General features: G+C 41.5%; 1 protein-coding gene across 1 annotated transcript in view; it reads right to left on the bottom strand.

Annotated features, from left to right (window-relative positions):
* Positions 1–17,664, bottom strand: part of sema3h (sema domain, immunoglobulin domain (Ig), short basic domain, secreted, (semaphorin) 3H) — a 72,986-nt gene extending 55,322 nt beyond the window's left edge. The window contains exon 1 of the mRNA XM_015967493.3: positions 17,395–17,664. Coding sequence (XP_015822979.3) covers positions 17,395–17,506 — 112 coding nt within the window. The 5' untranslated portion in view covers positions 17,507–17,664. The remainder of the gene's footprint in view (positions 1–17,394) is intronic.
* Positions 17,665–18,173: the final 509 nt, after the last annotated feature.

Genomic DNA, 18,173 nt, shown 5'->3' on the forward strand with positions numbered 1-18,173 from the left:
GAAGTAATTTCTTCTTTGATGCAAATAAAGTTGTTGATGATGATGGTGATGATGCTGATTCCTGAGAAATCATATCTTATAAGAATATTCTTGTGGCTCTAATTCCTTAGATAAAGCCATGTCAGCCACAGAAAACCACCCAACAACTCATGATGAACAACTGGTCACAGCTTACCTCAGCCTAGCGAGCAGCTCCTTCCACTTTATTTAACGTGGTGTACAGACTTTGATCATATGATTCAAAATAGAGGCTTTTAAATCAGTTCATTAGACTCCATTAGGGATCTCTTAAATAATTAAAGTCAGGCAGGAAAAGTCGCCAAAGTCAAGATGAATAACTGAGAAGGTTGTTGTAAGGAGCTTCTGCTCGGATCACAGGAGACTGCTTGAACAGTTTAAGATGCCTGAAGCGTACAGTACAGCTCCAGATGCAGACACAGCTTCTGCTCCCCCTCTCTGCCAAGACCACTGCCCCACGTTCCCATTTTACAGAAAATGGACTAAACATGTAATGGTTTAACTTTTACTGCACCTTTTATTTTTATTTCAACACACAGACAATACAAATCTCACTAAAATCAATCAAGTTCAGTCAAAAGCACCATTCCTGAGCACCATTTTCAGAGTTTTCTCCATCGCATCTGCTTAACAATGATGGATGTCAGCGCGGCCTTTCCATGCTGGCATCACAGGTTGGGTCTGAGATGACGTTCTGGTCTCAGTGGGCAGGTGGGGTTCGTGTTGATCTCATCAGAAATGGAACATTTCACACTTTCTGAACTGGTTTTAAAAAGGAAAACTTTGCAAGTTTTTGAGATGAATAAGATCACATCAAAGAAAAAGATGGTGCAAGAATGTACGAGTCCAACTTAACGCTTTTCCTTTTGTGCACCCTCGCAGGCTTTCATTATTATTAATATGTATCAAATAACTCTGTTACACCCTAAAGCATTGTCCATCTGAGAGCATTAAGAAACTCCGCGAGTGTACCCGTTCCCGTCTCTTTGTTAGCATCTGTCTATGTCAGTCTGTTTGTCTGCTCACGGTGCCCCAGGGAACTTTAGCTGTCTGGTGCAGCGTTCCCAAAGGGAGGACTTTGTTGGCTGCGCTACAAGAGGAGGGTAGTGTTAGAAGATGGAGGGGGGGGGTGGGGGGGGGGGTGAGGAAACCGGGGCACATTTCCTGTGGAAATGGGGTTATCACTTCACCAATTACTGGTGCAATTACATTGGGAGGCCTGCAGAAGCTTGGGAACAAAGCCTATAGGCACACAGATGGGCACTCATGTGGAGACATGAGCACACACGAGAAATCATCTCTAACACTTGTGTCCACATAGCAGCCGCAAAATCTCACCACTAACGCTCTCAGTGCCAAGATCCCACAGCAGTGTGTCTTTCACAAACTGTGTGAATGTGATGAAACGGGTCGTCTAACCTCCTGCTGTGAGAGAATTGCAGAATCCACCGAAGACAGTCGCAGCGTCTGAAATTCTGACGTGCATTTCTTTTATTAGTGGGGCATTGTTGGGCATTCCCAGACACAACCCTCGCAGGATGCAACAGAAATGTGGAAATCCAGCCCTAACCTCAAATGTGGACACTCCCCCCCTCCCAAAAAATACACACAATCAACCTCTACTTCTTCCCTTTAGATTTAAATCCTCACACACACACACACATACACACACACACACACACGTCTGCACTGTGTCACCAAGAGAGCAGACCCACGTGGACAGCTTGACCTTTGGACAAACTATTATTCATCATCATCAGACTGTTGGGTTTGGGTCACGATGCCGTGGCACACTCACAACATAATGTGTTCAGTGTTTGCATTTAATCTAATTAGCTTTTTAATTCCTGTTTGTCTGAAACAAAGTTTGCTGGTTGTTTTCTTTACCTTTTCTTCGCGCGGCTCGATGGTTATGGTCTGCCCAACGCACAACGTGCTCGTAATAAGAATTTTATTTATAGTCAGACACAGTTTATTTCAGATTTGTTTAACTGATGAACTAAGACCTCATTTAAAGAAAAAGACACAAGACAGAGCAAAATTAAAGACTACATGATTTTTCAAATTATGCCTTAAAGCAGCTCGATGTTTAAAGTTGATGTTCTGATTAATTTATTTCCTATAAAACATGGTTTTAGAAACCCGATCGGGTATTAGATCACTGCTTAATAAGCACGATTAACCTGTTTTTGTTATTAAAAATCACTTTTACTTAAGCTTTTAGTGTTTTTGTTCATTTAGTTATGATCTTTGTTTTTAAATATTTTTATTCGTTTTTAATGATCTTTATAAATTTGTGGTATACCGTCTGTCTTAATGATTTCTCTCTTCCATAAGAGCGCCCCAGGGCAGCTGTGGCTACAATAGCTCATCACCACCAGTGTGTGAATGTGTGTGTGCATGGATGAATGACTTATTGTGTTGTAAAGCACCTGGGGGGGCTCTAGGACTGTGGCGCTACATCAAATTCACGCCGTTAACCTGTTATATGTCCTGTTTTCATTTTTGTAATCTTTATTCTTTTGTTTTAAGATCATTTTTAGTCATCCTCATTCATTTGTTGTTTGTCTTTCAATCATGTTTCAATTCTGATGTCACTTTTTTGTGAAGATCATTTTTTACTCTGATAGGCGCAGTGTTAAACATTACATCCTTTACCAGCTCAGCGGCCTAGTGGTAGAGTGTCCGCCCTGAGTCTGGGAGATCAGGGTTCAATTCCTGGTCCGGTCATACCAAAGACTTTGAAAAAATGGGACCCAATGCCTCCCTGCTTGATACTCAGCATTAAGGGGTTGGATTGGGGGGGTTTAAACCGCCAAATGGTTCCCGAGCGCGGCTGTGTCTGCAGCTCACCGCTCCCCCAGAGGATGGGTCAAATGCGGAGAACAGATTTCGCACACACATCAGTGTGTGTGACAACTAATGGGACTTTGACTTTACTAACTTGGGCACAATCAGCAACATCCAGCTCTCACTGGACCAGAAAATAAAAACACAAATGAAACAAATAAAGTTTATAAAGTCAGTGATTATAGTGGTACCTTCAAAAGAAATGGATATATGTATTTTTGTCTGTTTTTCTTTGTTACCGGAAGACAAACATGAACGTATCTTCTCACATTTTTGTGTTTTTTTGTTTTTTTGCTGCTGTGGCTGAAACGTTACACCTCTACGGACTCGGGCCGAGTGGAAAGATCAGTGGTCTAGTCTCAGAAACACGTTGGCGCTTTGCTTTAGCTCACACACGTCTGCATCCAAGTGAAAAATCACTGCGGTCTTGTTTTTTAGCTGCCCCCTCTTGGCTCAGCCCCAAAGCGTTTGACATAAAGTATTTGTTCGGTAAACGGGTAATAAAACATCCCCCCATTCCACAAATGGGCACTCATGAAAATAGTTCTGTTCAGTAAAGGTAATGAGTAGCCATGATGTCTAGAGTGACTTACAGCCATCGTTGTGAAGACTCGTTTAGGATGATAAAGCTCCTATCAGCCGCTCTACATCCTCTCTATTTTAAACAGGAAAAGGAAGTCCAACTTTCAACCTTTAGCTGCCGACGTCTGATCTTTCCATCACAAAAATAACAAAGAGAATCAGATTCTTGTGGTTTCTTCTCTTTTACGCGGCCATGGGAATATCAACTTTGCAACATCAAAGGTTAACAATCAGATTTTTGGTTCTGCTGGACGTGAGATGTATCCGAGTCTCCTTTGACATCGTTTTACACCGAGCAAGTGCCTTCTGAGGAAAGTTAGGAAGACACTTTCTGTGAGGTATTCTGGAGAGGGGTGGCATGAAATAATGTTCCATATTTGTCACCATTAAAAATAAAAATGTAAATAGGACATGTGTTGCAAGGCGGTGTCGGTGCAAGATTCCGGGCGGTGCAGCTTGTTGATGGTGTGAAAACATTCAGAAGCTTGTTGTCTCAGTAGAAGCCTCATCCTTGCTTCTTGACATGCTTTATAGAAAACACGGGACCCTTTTAGCATCGCGTCCTGCTTTCTGTAAGTCAGACAGATGCTTTCCCCCTTCCCACCCCCTCTTTGTATTTCCTGCTGTGAGAGCGCATCTCCAGCAGAAAACCTCCTGCTGTGAAGTACACGTGTGAACAGCAACTGAAGACAAAAGTGCTTGTACATTCTCCTCAACAGCTCCAGCGTTCATGTGAGAAAATGGCTCAAAGGAAGTGGGATTATTACGGTTATTTTTTGGACAAATGACTTTAAAAACGTCTACATAGGTCATTAGGAACAATTGCAAATGAACGTCTAGGTATCCGCTCCATCTCCACACACCCTCACATCCTGCGTCTCCAGCTCGCCCTAATCTACCGATAATGAGCTAAACTAATGGTCGGAGTGAGTCCAGCACTGTTGATCCCATCTGCTTCTGGTTTCCAGCTCCCCAACCAGTCAAGTGTGCTTTTGTGGATTCAACTCCCTAACGGTGCTGAAATGGAAAGAATGCTGGGAGGAATAATGTCTGCGAAATGCCTGAAATAAGAGTAAAAAAACCAATATGGCATTTTTAAACGTCATATTGTTTTTATTCGTTTGTCATGATACAAACTTTAAAGTGCTCCTACATCTATTTCAATCAAGCTGCTGTGGTTTCACTTTCAGTGAAAAAAAAGCTTCGGCGCTCCGGTTTCAGGAGGAAGGAGTCAGCAGGAGGGGGTGGACAGTATTATGAGTGTCACTCATTAATATTCATGATGTGTGAACGTCTCAACTCTGATTGGCTAAAAGCAACGCTCTTCCGCTGCCTTTGTTCGCTTTTCTTTCTTGGGTAAATAATACAACACTGATGTTTTATCTCCAGGAATAACGCAAGCCAGAATGTGTCCCGCCATGTTTTAGATTTGCTAATGCTATTGGTTAGCTTCTGCTAGCCAAGCGACGCTCCGCTCTGCTCTAGCTGCAAAATTAACACAGTCATGCACCATCACAAGCTAAGGTGGATGAGGCCATGAATGCTAACATTTCCCTGTGATGTAGAAGAAACTGGCCTTTTCTGACTGGAGCGTTTTTCATGTATTTTCTTTTGGCAGCTAATGCAGGAAATGGGGGTTAAAGACAATTTTCACATTCAGAATGCTTGTGAACTCCAGCATGGCCGACGGTATTTGAAAAAGAAAAAGTATGGCATGTTTCAGTGAACTTCTGTCTGCATGACTTAGTTTTCACTTTGAACAAGCATTATTTGATCCTTGATGGTTTCCTGTTAACATCACTTGGACTAAAACAGTAAAACACTTTCCCAAATGTACGAAAAGGAATGATTTCCATTTTGACCCACAGACAAGCAGCAAGAAGCACAGCTCTACAGCACTGAGGGCGGGTCACATCTGAGCAAATTAATACTTCAGGGAAATGGAAGAAATCTGAAGCTAGAAAATTCGTCTTTAATTACAGGCCTCCCGCTAAAGATAGCTTCCGATATTAACATCAGAAACCTCTCAAGGGTAAATTTGACTGCATGTCCACTGTTGTCAAGTGTTGTTGCCAAAACAAGGTTTCCTTCTAGTGTCCCTGCCCAGGAAGAGGAGGCTTCTGGATGTTTTTAAAGTTTTAATGAAGGTTCTGGTTCACGAAAGAGTCAGCTTTAGCTATTACAAGAATTACACACTTACAGAACTTTATTTTGACCGAGTTTCTTTTCAAACCACCAACAAATTAGAAGTTATCGCAGTAAAATGCTGCCATAGTCCATAAAATGGTGTGAAATGCAGGATGAGCAATCGGCTAACATCTTATTTGCAAGTAAAGATGTAGTCACCATTGGGGACGGGTTCCATTAAAATTAATAGAAAATACCCAGATTTGGGGCCAGATGAAATGTCCCAGTGAAATCCACATCTCAGCAACATCCACAGCCCAGAGCCTGGAAAAGACTGGCCTAGATAAAGTCAGATCTGACGGAATACATGAATAAAGAGCCATCTTGGTTTATAACACTGGTATAAAAGCTTTTGTGCTTTATTGGAGAACACAGACAAAAATTAAACTTGGGAAAAGTTGAGAAGGATGTGATAGAAGCGCCAGATAAAGGAATTAGGGTACAGGTGTACATGTTATCTTATAGTTGGAGACAAATAGTTGCATACAAAACTATTGCAAAAGGTTTAATACATTGCTATGTCATGCGTGGCAGATTTAATTTAGCCACAAAGTGACTGAAATTCTGTCTCAACTTGTTTGTAGATTACTCTCATTTTATTTTCAGTCAGGTTGCCAATCCTTTGCAAAGTTGTCTCACATGTATTTCTTGAAAACTAAACTGAGAAGCAGCTGAGGGATCTGTGACAAGCTCCGACACACATATGTACTCTGGGACTAGATTCGTCTTGCAATTTCCACAAGCGCCCTTTCATTAATGCAAGAAAATTATGAATCCTCAAAATTTTCAGGATTTTTTTTTATCTAACAAATGCAATAACTGCAGCCTTGTGGGATGTTGGCGTAATAATTTAAGGACCAAGTCAATTTGTCTTTTCGACACATTTGCAGTGATCTCTAATGAGTACCCAGTGAGTCGGTCCCTGCAGAAAAAAGCTCTGGTGCTGTTTCAGGAAGTAGAAGTTACCCAAAGATGTGGGTCGCAGAACAAGGCAGTCCTGATATTCAAACACCTTTTCTCTGATTGGCTAACAGAAACTCAATTCCTCTTACATTTCTGTTTTCTTTGCAATGTTGACATTTTATCTCCACAAATAACACAAGCCCTGCCATGCTGGAATTGCTAATGCTAATGATTAGCTTCAACTTGCTAAGATGTGCTCGGCTCTCTCCTGGAGGTTAAACCAACAACAGCCTTCCCCGTCACAAGCCAAGATTGGCGTCCAAGAATGTTAATTTTCAGAGTGACGTAGATCTTAGTGGCTTTTCTAATCTGAGCGCTCGCCCGTTACAACCTCAAAACCATTCGCTCCAGCAACATTTGCGTTGGGTGCCACAGTACTCGGGCGTCACCATTCCCGTTGCTGGGCGGTATAGTCTCGTATAGCTTGAATGAATGCCTTTACTGTAAAAAAAAAAAAAAAAAAAGCTCTTGCACTTCTGTTCAAGAGTGTGTGTGGGGGTGGGGGGGTGGGGGGATTCTAAGACTTGCACATTCACGCTATGCAAATGTCTCGCCACTGATCGGCTAACAGCAATACATCTCTGTCATTTTACCTTTCACCTTTGTCCACTCTTCTTTCTTAAGTAAAAAATGCAAAAAAATATGTTTAGTTTCCACAAATAACAGAAGCCTGAACGCATTCCACCATGTTGTGGAGTTGCTAATGGTTAGCTTCTACTAGCCAAGGAGCACTCGGTTTTCTTCCGACCGCTAAACCGCCTGCAATTGCAACCTAAGATTGGCGGGGCCACAAATTTGTCAGGCTTTTTCTGACTTGATCGACTTCCTATCTATTTTCTTTCTGTGGCTAATGCAGGCAATAGGGGTTGAAGAAAATTGTAATGACCAGCGTGCATGCGCCACTCACAGTGATTCATGCTACTTACTGGCAGCCACTTTGCTTTCATTTTTCCTAAACATCATGCCTATAGGAGAATATATATATATATATATATATATATACAAAAGCACATGAGCAAACAAATATGTAGAGAGTGATAAACTAATCAGTTTAAAATATTGAAGCAATTTCCATGCTAATACAAGAGTTTCTTGCATTTACGTTAAAATTAGCATGTTTGTCTAGGAGAGAGCTGGGTGGCTTTACACAATAACCACAAGCTGTCAGCGCTGAACAGGTAAAGGATTAAAGTGTCCATTCATGCTAAAGAAATCCTCACATGTAATCTCAGCATCCTCCTGTGACTGATTACCATTAGATGTCCTCTGCAAACCAATTCAAGACGTGAATGCAGCATGAATAAAACATAACTCTGCTCCAGTGTGAGTTAATAGATTCAAATTGACTTAATAAACCAGCTACAGCTTCAGATTTTGACAGTACAGATGATTTTACTCTCATAAATTGGACAGGTGGTGCTGAAGGGGTGTTCGTAGGCATCTAGAGTGTACGTGGAGCCTACGCCTGATGGTGGTTTTCAGTGAGGACAAACAAAAACAGTCAAATGAGCACTTCTTAAAAAGTGATTTTTATTCATGTTCATGTGTGTAGTCCGTCATGTGCCCACCACACATGTTCACTTTGCACTAAAGTGTTTGTGTGGTAGAAAGATGCTATCTCTAACCACCACCTATTATCAGGAAAATCACACTACAGAATAGCTGGGATAATAGGCTCATTACAGTAGCGTGTGCGTGCGTGCGTGCGTGCGTGCGTGCGTGCGTGCGTGTGTGTGTGTGTGTGTGTGTGTGTGTGTGTGTGTGTGTGTGTTTTAGCTGGGAAGTTTGAATAACCGGCATGATTTCACCCTCAGGACAAAGGTTGGGGTGCAGAAGTAATCAGGCAAATACTTGAGTATTTTAACTTTTTTTTTCCTGAACGCCATCATGGTGACGGAACGCTCACCCCTCCCCTTTGGAATCTTCCCTGAGACGCTTCTGCCAGAACCGGAAACCCACATAGCCAGAGGAAGCGAGTTGTCCGTGACTTCAAATGGTGTTTTTCTTTTAGGGACTCTGTTTTTGGGCCTAGAATTGAAGTGGTAGCAGCCGGTTGTTTCTCCTTCACTCATGTATTTGAGCAGAGAACCTCTCACACCAGAGGTGTTCTATTTCTAAATGCACGAGTGAACGTAGGACACAGGTACAATTGTTGCTTTCAGTCTGAAATGTATTGTCGGAGGTTTTTAGACAATTGCAAGAGAACCACTTACCGGTAATTAATTTCATTTTTTAATCTCCCCAGTAAAGCTATAATGGTCACATTCAGGCTGAGTTCACACTGGGGGAATCAGCGGCGCGGAATGGCAGCGGAATGTCGCTGCTTCAAACAGAATACATTATAATCTATGGGATTAATCCAAACCAGCTGCAGTGCGAAACATTTCCGGCGTGTCGGCGTCGCAGAAGCTGTTCACCGCGCTGCACCGCTAAAGATAGGATTGCTACTAGTTTATAAACCACTCAGTGGCATGGGGCCAAAATACATATTGGATCTTCTACCTGTATTTACACCCAGCAGGGCTCTGAGATCCTCAGGAAGTGGTCAGCTGGTAGAACCGGGTCAGAACCAAACAGCGTGAAGCTGCTTTTAGCTACTCTGCTGCACACAGATGGATCAGCTTCCTCATGACTCAAATGTGTCTCAACTCTAGTAACTTTTACATCTAAACGAGAAACTTTCATGCATTCATCAGCCTTTAATGGGATGTTTCCTATGCTGCACCCTCTGCACTGTAACTGCTCACTCTTTAACTTTGCCGTTTTACATTATTCTTGCATCTGTGTATTTTAAATGTGATTTTATAATCTGCTGTTTTATATGTTGTCACAATGATTTCGATGCTTTATGTTCTTGCTGATCTTGCTGAAAATCACATTGAATGGCTTCTGTGTATGAAATGATCTATATAATTAAAGCTGCCTTGCCTATAGCGGTACTATGTTAGAACATTATTTAGAGACTTGAGATTTGTTTTACAAATTTGCTGTAACAGCTTTAAAGAAATGACATGAGCCAGACAGGAAGCGAGACGTGCTTTAACGAGGCCCATCCGGTATAATTTAAAGAAAACCTGCGTTGCATTATTTTTGTCGGCTTTTGTTTTATTACTGATAAAAGAAATATCAGTTCACAGTGTATGACAGTCCACTTTATTTTTACAGGTATATTTAAAATGTATTGTGTCAAATTTTTAGTAATTTGGTTGCGTTGTGAGCAGTGGCGGTTCTACATGGAATTACTCCCTGGGCGAGGCCCCCTTTGAGCGCCCCCCCAACCGCCCCCACCCCCACCACCCCACCTGCACGAACACACGCATGTTTTCTACAAACAGGCATGTTTTATTAGAACGACTATTGAACATTCATTTTTCTAAGTTGCACATATTTACATTAATTACTATGAAGTTGTCAGAATGTAAGGCAATATACATTATACACTGTATCAAAATATATAGAATCAAATATACAAAAACAACTAAACTAACTAAATATTAAGAATATATGAACATAATATATAATAAATATTCTAAATAGCAAAAATATTTCACACATAACAAACTAAAGATAATCACTACAGCATTGCACTTAGAATAGAAAACACAAACTAAAATTAAAACCTAACTTTGATGCAACGTCATCAATAATGTCATCATATGAAATCTGCTCCCCTACTGAGTGATTGATACTAATCAGAGCCAGGTTAGTGAGCCGCCCCTGAAACATAGCTGACCTCAGGTATGACTTGATCAAGTTTTGAAAAGCTCCTCTCAGCTTGAGCCACAGTGACTGGCAGAGCAGTCCAAAAGTTGGAGTAGATCTCCAATAGATCTTTATCATGATCCATAATATTTTAGAATTGCCCCTGAAATTGTAATTTAAACTGACATAAAAAAAACTGTAGACTACCAAAAATGCCACCTTTTACAGAACAAACCAGGTAAAAAATAATCAGTGCAGCCATCTGCAATAAATAAACAGGATAGTTAGTGGTGACTGGGGTGTTTTCTTCTGCTTGTAGAGTTGTTTTATTTATTATCATGTGAACTTGATCAACATGTGTTTGTTGTTGTTCAGGCAGGCCACAGGCTGCAGCGAGCATTTAACAAATCCTAGTTTGAATCAGTAAAAAACGATTCAAGGAATTTATTCGAACCATTTGAATATTCGTTTCAATATTTCAGCCCTATTAGCTCTGTTAGCAACTAGTTGACTGAATTTAACCGTTAAAATCCCAGTTAACTGGTTCAAAAAATTGAAAACATTCATCATGAGAGCGTACATACCTTTATTTTTCTCCTCTTTTTTTTCTTTTTTATTCCTGAATCGGGCACCTGATGGTTTTAGCCTTTTTATGTTCATCTCTTCTGTTTGGCTCCTGACTCGATAAGTTTCCTTCAGTAAGGACTAAACAATTTGACCTTGATGGGGGTGTGACCACAAAATCGTTTTGTTTTTCCTTTTTTTATTCGGCCATTTCACACTATTCAGAGAAACCTGAAAGAATGATAGGCCTGTGTTTATGATATTATGAATGAAATGTGGAAGAACATCAAGATGTGATCAACTTTAGCCATGTTGATACAGTTGATTCAGCCCCTACCTGCTCATTTCATTTGGACCCACCCAGAGGTGAATTCCCCCGCCGCACCCCTCCCCTTCCTCTTCTTCATACACACACGGTGCACGGAGCGTCTGCAGCTGCAGGGGGCGCCAACTTGCAGTTTCCAATCCAGACACTGTCATATGACAGATAATAGAAAACCTCGGTGCGGCGCAGATTTCCTTTTTTTTTTTTTTTTACTCAGCGCTTGTGCGCCCCTTTTGTGTCATGAAAAAATGCCGCCCCGGGCAACTGCCCTGTCTGCCCGTGCCTAAAACCGCTACTGGTTGTGAGAGCAGATATCCAGAGACGACCTGCCAGGAACCGCAGTTGGTGGGAATGCCGTTCTGTGAGTAAGCAGCATGGAAACCAGACTGCCTCTGTACCAAATTCAATGTAAAGCAAGTTTTAGGTGTTTGAACCACATCTAGTGTAGTACTGGATGGGCTGCTGGAGCCCTAGTGGCCTAATGGACAAGGCATTGGCCTCCTAAAGCAGGGATTGTGGGTTCAAGTCCCACCTGGGGTGATGGCTACCTGCTTAACTAACTTTACTCATACAGTTGTGCTGTCTTTCCACATGTAGTTCTTGGTAATATGGACTAAAATGTACAAATATGTGTTGAGTCCATCAACGTGCTATCCACTCAGAGCTGGAAACATCATAACAACTAAAGAACACGGCACAAAGGGTGGGGCCCTCATTGGGTGGAAGACAAAGCACAGCCAACCGTCCCTCCCGCTCATCTTACCCTTACTGGCTGTTTACCAGCAGCATCAGCTGTTGATTACATTTCACTCACTGAGAATTTCACAACGGCAACGGGTAGGAACGAAAATGCTATTTTCTTTCTATTGTTAAGCAACAATCTGCATAAAGCAGACATGGTAAATTGTCGTGTCTCTCCTGGTTGTTGCGCATCTCTGAACTGAGAGGTTTCTTCGGTTCTAACGACCGATGGGGAGGTCCAAGGTTAACTATGTGGTGCAGACACTTTTAGAGGGGATCAAGTCAAATGTAAGTGGCCCAAACGTGTGATTTCAACGTGTCTGGCTTTTGAAAGGAAGTCAAATATTCTTCTGTTCAAGCACTTAGTGTGACCAAAACCTGGAAGATTGAGAATCTACAGCTACACAAGTCAAAAACGTCAACCTGTGCTAAAACTGGAGATAAAAAGTTCCTTTTATTAATACAGCAGCTGGAGAGCAAACTGAGAAGAGGTGGCTTTGCTTCGCTTCGCCTGTACAAAGACATAAAATGTAATCACACTGTAACCTGAATAAGAAATCCAACTTATTGAACTTTTCTGAACATGGTGGATGTTCATCTGACGATATTTAATTACTGCTGTGGGCCAAAACAGAACAATGATGAGATGACGCAGCTGTGTCACACACGTCCTAATCGATCTGGGTTTAAAATGATGTCTCCACAAAGGGCCCGTTTTGATAAATTCTTCTAAATTATGTCTTTTGTTTCTTTTCTCATGTCTCCATGTAATCTCTGGTGGAAGGGATTAGGAAATGGAGATCGCTGGTCTCTCACGCTGGTGACTGTGGGTTTATAATCCATAATGATCGATCCAGTAAGACCTTGGTGGCAACCTGAACGTCTTCACGACTATAACTGTGGGTCATTTATGCCAATAGGTCTGCGACGCAAGCTTTTTCATTAACTTATCTCCTGACCTGGTCAAGAAACTCCACTTCAGAGCTAAAGCAATACAGTTATTAGCTTGAACCTAGACCTCATCCACACAAATGACCTCTCACTCTATTGACCACCAGAATAGATCCAAGCCTGATTTAATGTCCATTCACTAATTTCAAAGACGTTTAATTTGGTTAGTGCACTTTTAAACTTTTAAGGTTTTTGAAGCCTTACAGCTCTTTTAGCGTCTGTCCTTTTCCTTGTTTTTCTCCTCACAGCCGCCACATTCAGCCTAGTCCCTGAGTTGTTTACACTGTAAGAAATGAAATGTTGAATTTACTTAATAAAACTCTGTCAACTGGTTAAATGTAAAGAGCTTAAATGTAAAGAGTAATATTCATTATTAAAGAAAGACTAGGCAGTTTAGCTTGGTTTTAGCACCCCCTAGTGTCCGTTATTAATTCTCCGTGGTCAAACCAAAAGTGAAACTTATCTTCTCTATGTGCATTCGTCTTTTTAACGCCTTAGCCTGAGTCATGCTTCTGCGTCTGCATCAGTGTGGAGACACGCAACGCCATTATCCGTCCTCGCGGGCCTGCTGGAGAGCCCTCGCAAGGACGGACGGAGTCGAGCTCCCTTTTCTAAACATCCGTCCGTCGAGACGGAGAAAGCAAGCTTGTGATGGGTCAGGGCACCGCTGTCATCTACACCGCCACCATTGCGCCCTCAAAAACATAAAGAGAGCCGAGGATAACTAGCGGCAGACACGGAGAAGCTTGAAGAATACCTCGCGAAAAAACTCTAAAAACATGAATGTTTAATTCCCCCGTGACTGGAGGAGTGAAAAGATACGCAGCAACTGTTTTATTTGTGGACGGAAATGACAGGAAATGTGGGTTTAGAGATGGCGAGCGCATGAAGAGGTGGAGGAGAATGAGAGACAAATTCATCTGTGTTAAAAAGTCTCTTATATACAAAAAGCACAATACAAACACACTAACTTGGACCGGATACATGTCAGGATACCACAGAACAGCACTACGCCCTCTGTTGTCCTGGCGGGGAATTGCTTTGCAACACTCCCCAGGAGACAGAGAAGTATGAGGTCTCTCACTTTTGGAGCTGAAGGAGAAGCATGACTCAGGCTTTACAGCTGAAACGTCTCCCCAGCCTTCTTTTGTGTCTACAGGAGTGATTCATCACTAAATTAAACAAATCAGCTGTGTTCATGATCTAAAACAGGCAGGAAATGTGCTGGAAGCTGACTGCAGCACCAGGTATGCCAGCTCCGTTGTTTTCTAAGTCCAACAGAACGGACCGGCACTCTGAAGTTGAAAATGTGGTATTCTGGCCACAGAGGGCGGTGGTGGTCTGAGTGACATTTCATTAACCTGTAAAGGGTCACTTTAGCACACACTGGCTCAAGAATATGATTTAATGATATGAAAAAGTTGGTAACCATTTAAACATTGTCATGTTAAAAGCAGGGCTGTCTAATATTATCGGTCTACCAATAACATCGGTCAATATTGGCACTGAAATGGTAAATCGAAAAATATCCGTACCGATTTTCGGTCTTTAAATGACCATTTTTACACACCATACACACATCATACATCAAACTCTTCAGCTACTTATCCCCTCGCTCATAATGTTAAAATGACAGAGCAGAGGTAAAGTGTTGAGATGTTTTACTTTATTTGGAACAACTTGTGAAGTAGAAATTATCCCGTGTGGTGAACGTACTCTGTACTCACAGCACAACCACATAGCTAGCTATCTAACAAACGACTAAAACAAAAGCAAGAATCTTGCTTTTCTTATCTGAACATCTTTATAAATGTTTTCTCACCATAGCTCCAATGTACAGAAATAAAATACATGACTACCTATTACATGCACAGGGAGAACGAGATTCAGCTGCTGTTGGAGACTAAATAAATATAACACATTTCCTTTTACTGTTTTAAATTAGTTGTCATTTTGCACAAAAATGTTTCAGATTGTGGCATGAAAGCAGATATGATGTCAGTAACCTAAAATGTTTCAGGTTTTCTTTTTGTACAAGAGGGGGACCCAACACATCGGTATCGGTTTATGTCGGTGTTGGGTTAAGAGTCAGATAATAATCGGTATATTGAATATTGGTTAAAAATGAAGCCAATCCCAAGTTAAAAGTAGATGTGTTTTACTCTTTACATGATTAAAGCAACTAGGTTAAGGGGAAGCAGTTGACATAACTTCAGAATTTAATTTCTTACAGTGTAGTTTCTACTTCACAAATCTACAATGAAGCTGTTTTTTCCCCGCTGATGCTTTGAAATGCTTCATTTAAATGTCAGAATAACATTTTTTTTCTTAATGAGTCCTCCATTGTACGTTTCAGAGATCAAGAGGAATCAAAATGTTTAGTTTCTGAGTTGTCAAACAGCGTCAGAGTCAGAAGTGTTGAAGTGGAGTTGAAATCCTTTTCTAATTACAGTAACTTATTTCTAAAGGAAGCAGCTCGGCTGGGATGAGAAGGGAAGTGGCCACACTGTAGAGCTCCCACAGAGAGAAAGAAAGACTGCTGCACACACACACACACACACACACACACACACACACACACATATGGGCCACTAACTGACATATTTTTGTTGTTTCAGCTATGTGAGGTGTGCTGGAGCAGGGAAACATCCAACACATGCTGGATAGTGGCCCTCCAGCATCAGGATTGGGCTCTCCTGTGTCAAAGGCTACTTTAGCATCACTTAAGAGTTTTAAATCAAGGTTTCATTCCATTCACTCCATCTTCAACATGGACTCTTGGGGTTTCAGCTCAAGCTAGAAGATCTGCTGGTTGCTCATTCCACAGCGGCACTAAGGGAAGTTGAGTTTACCACGGTGAGACTAAGAATCCTTTTAAAAATCCAGTTAATTTAAAGAGGATTCACCATAATTAGAAATAAGAGGACAGCTTATCCTAAATCCTGTTTTAATTACAAGAAGCACACTTCTGCTTTCTCCTCTTCACCTTTGTTGTGTGCAAACAAGGAAACACCCAACATGGGTCAGTATGTTACGTCTTCCTGTATTTGGTGGAGCAGAATGCTTTTGGGACAGCTCCAAGACCGTCAAACACACCCTCTGTCACACACACACACACATCATGCTGGAATCCTTCTATTCTCCAGTGAGGCAAACCCAGTCCCACCACTGCTCCCACAACACACACAGCCTAACTAATGGCAGCTGATACTGCACCACAGCACCCCTGAACAGAGCCAAATCCATACATCAGTTTATTATTGGCATAGCCTAAGCTCAGGCTCAGCATATGCATGCTGATTTAACAGTTTGCATTTATGCAAAGTGCAGTGTGTGCAATAAAAGGAAGAAAATTAATCGTTAAACCGCTTAACGTTCCGTGATTTATGTCCATCCGGTCCTGTTTCATAAGGAGAAGCTGTTGCATCCACGTCCAAGTTTGTCCAGCATCGGCTGCAAGGATTTCACCGTGGTTAACGGTTCAGCCGGGGGCCAAAACATAATTAATTTGGTGGGATCTGGATCTGGGACTTCTGCCATCTGGTAATTGTTTTTTATATCTGAAACTAGCAGGCGTGGACACTTCTAAATCCTGAAGGAGGGGTGTGTGCTGACAATGAGTCGGCTTGTGACGGGGAGGCCGTCTTTGGTGAAAGTCCTAAATGGAATAACTTTAAAAGGGAACAATATGACACCTCGTTTGCTTTGATTTTGGAAATAAAATGTTTTAGCTCCATATTTTCACCATAGAATGTGTCCAAACAGCCAAATGCACTGAAAAATGAGTTTAAAATTAAAAACTCTATTTGGCTAAATTGTCCTTGTTGGCTGATTGATCTTCATTTATTCTGCTCGTTGTTTTCCATTCAACCGTTTCCATTCATAAAATGTCATCATACAACAAACCTGCAAAAAACACTAGCAAATAAATCCAACTTTAAGTTTTAAGAATTCTAGCCAAGCAACATTTGCTTACCTCACTGGTAACTTTTTAACTCAAAACAAGGAAAATTGGTCATATTTAAGAATATTTACTTCATTTCAATTAATGCTGTTTTTACAGAAAATGCTTTTTTTACACTAAAAATAAGATCAAATATTTAAAAACAAGTCTTGTTTTTACTTGAAAATCAGTTTTTCTGTTGGATGTCCAGCTAAACTTTTAAATATGTTAGCACACACATAGCTTTCCACAGCAATATTATCGAAATTTGCAGGTTTTAGCTACTCTAAGACTTCAATCCTCCTAGTAAAACAAAAATAAATGAGTGTCTTGACATTTTACATTCTCTTTGCATAATTAAGTTCTGAAATAATCAGAATCTTAGAGGATTGTGACAGAAAAGACAAAAAAATCTGTTTTGTGAAAATGCATTAAACAAGGTTATAATTATGTGTCTTGCACACTTTGTGCAGGCATCAATAGAGGAAGAATAAAAGATATATGAAGAAAAACAGAAACAGTTGTAAAGGACAGAAGTGAAAGGCTGCAAACACATGTTGCCTCCTACCAGAGTAGGTGAACTGTAGCCTTGGCTGAGATGCTCTCCAAGCTCCCGTCAGAGTGACTCCGAGGTGGGCCAGCAGGACCGCTGTCACCAGCCAATACCTCTTCATCCCCATCACACACTCTGATTCAAAGTCTCACTCTTTTAAAACAAGCCCCAACTCCTCAGATGTGTCCCTACAAAACCAAAGTCTGAATGCTTTCAGGGTGTGAAGTCCAAGTCGCTGAGATACTAAATCCAAACACTCTCAGCAGTCCACGCGTGTTCGCCTTGAGCAAGTCCAGATCCATCAAATTATTTACTGCTTCTTCTGAGAGCAGATCTCACACAAACACTTCAGTCTGAGTGTTTGGGAATTGTTTTGTGTGTATGTGTGCGTATGTGTGTGTGTGTGTGTGTGTTTGTGTGTGTGCGTGTGCGTGTGTGTGTGTGGGCTACAGAGATGAGGAGGAGAATGTATTCCAAGAAAAGACTCTCTGCTGCCTCCTCGTAGCTTGACAGCTCTCTACTGTTCATGTGTTGTCCCGGCTCTGCTCTGTGTGTGTTTTCTCTCTTTCTCTCCCAGAAAGGCGGAGAGAGAGAGAGAGAGAGAGAGAGAGAGAGAGAGAGAGAGAGAGAGAGAGAGAGAGAGAGAGAGAGAGAGAGAGAGAGAGAGAGAGAGACGTAATCCCAGATCTTAGTGACCGCCCAGCATACACACACACACACACACACACACACACACACACACACACACACACACACACACACACACACACACACACACACACACACACACACAC

The sequence above is a fragment of the Nothobranchius furzeri genome, chromosome 15 (genome assembly GCF_043380555.1).
Source record: "Nothobranchius furzeri strain GRZ-AD chromosome 15, NfurGRZ-RIMD1, whole genome shotgun sequence".
NCBI lineage: Eukaryota > Metazoa > Chordata > Actinopteri > Cyprinodontiformes > Nothobranchiidae > Nothobranchius > Nothobranchius furzeri.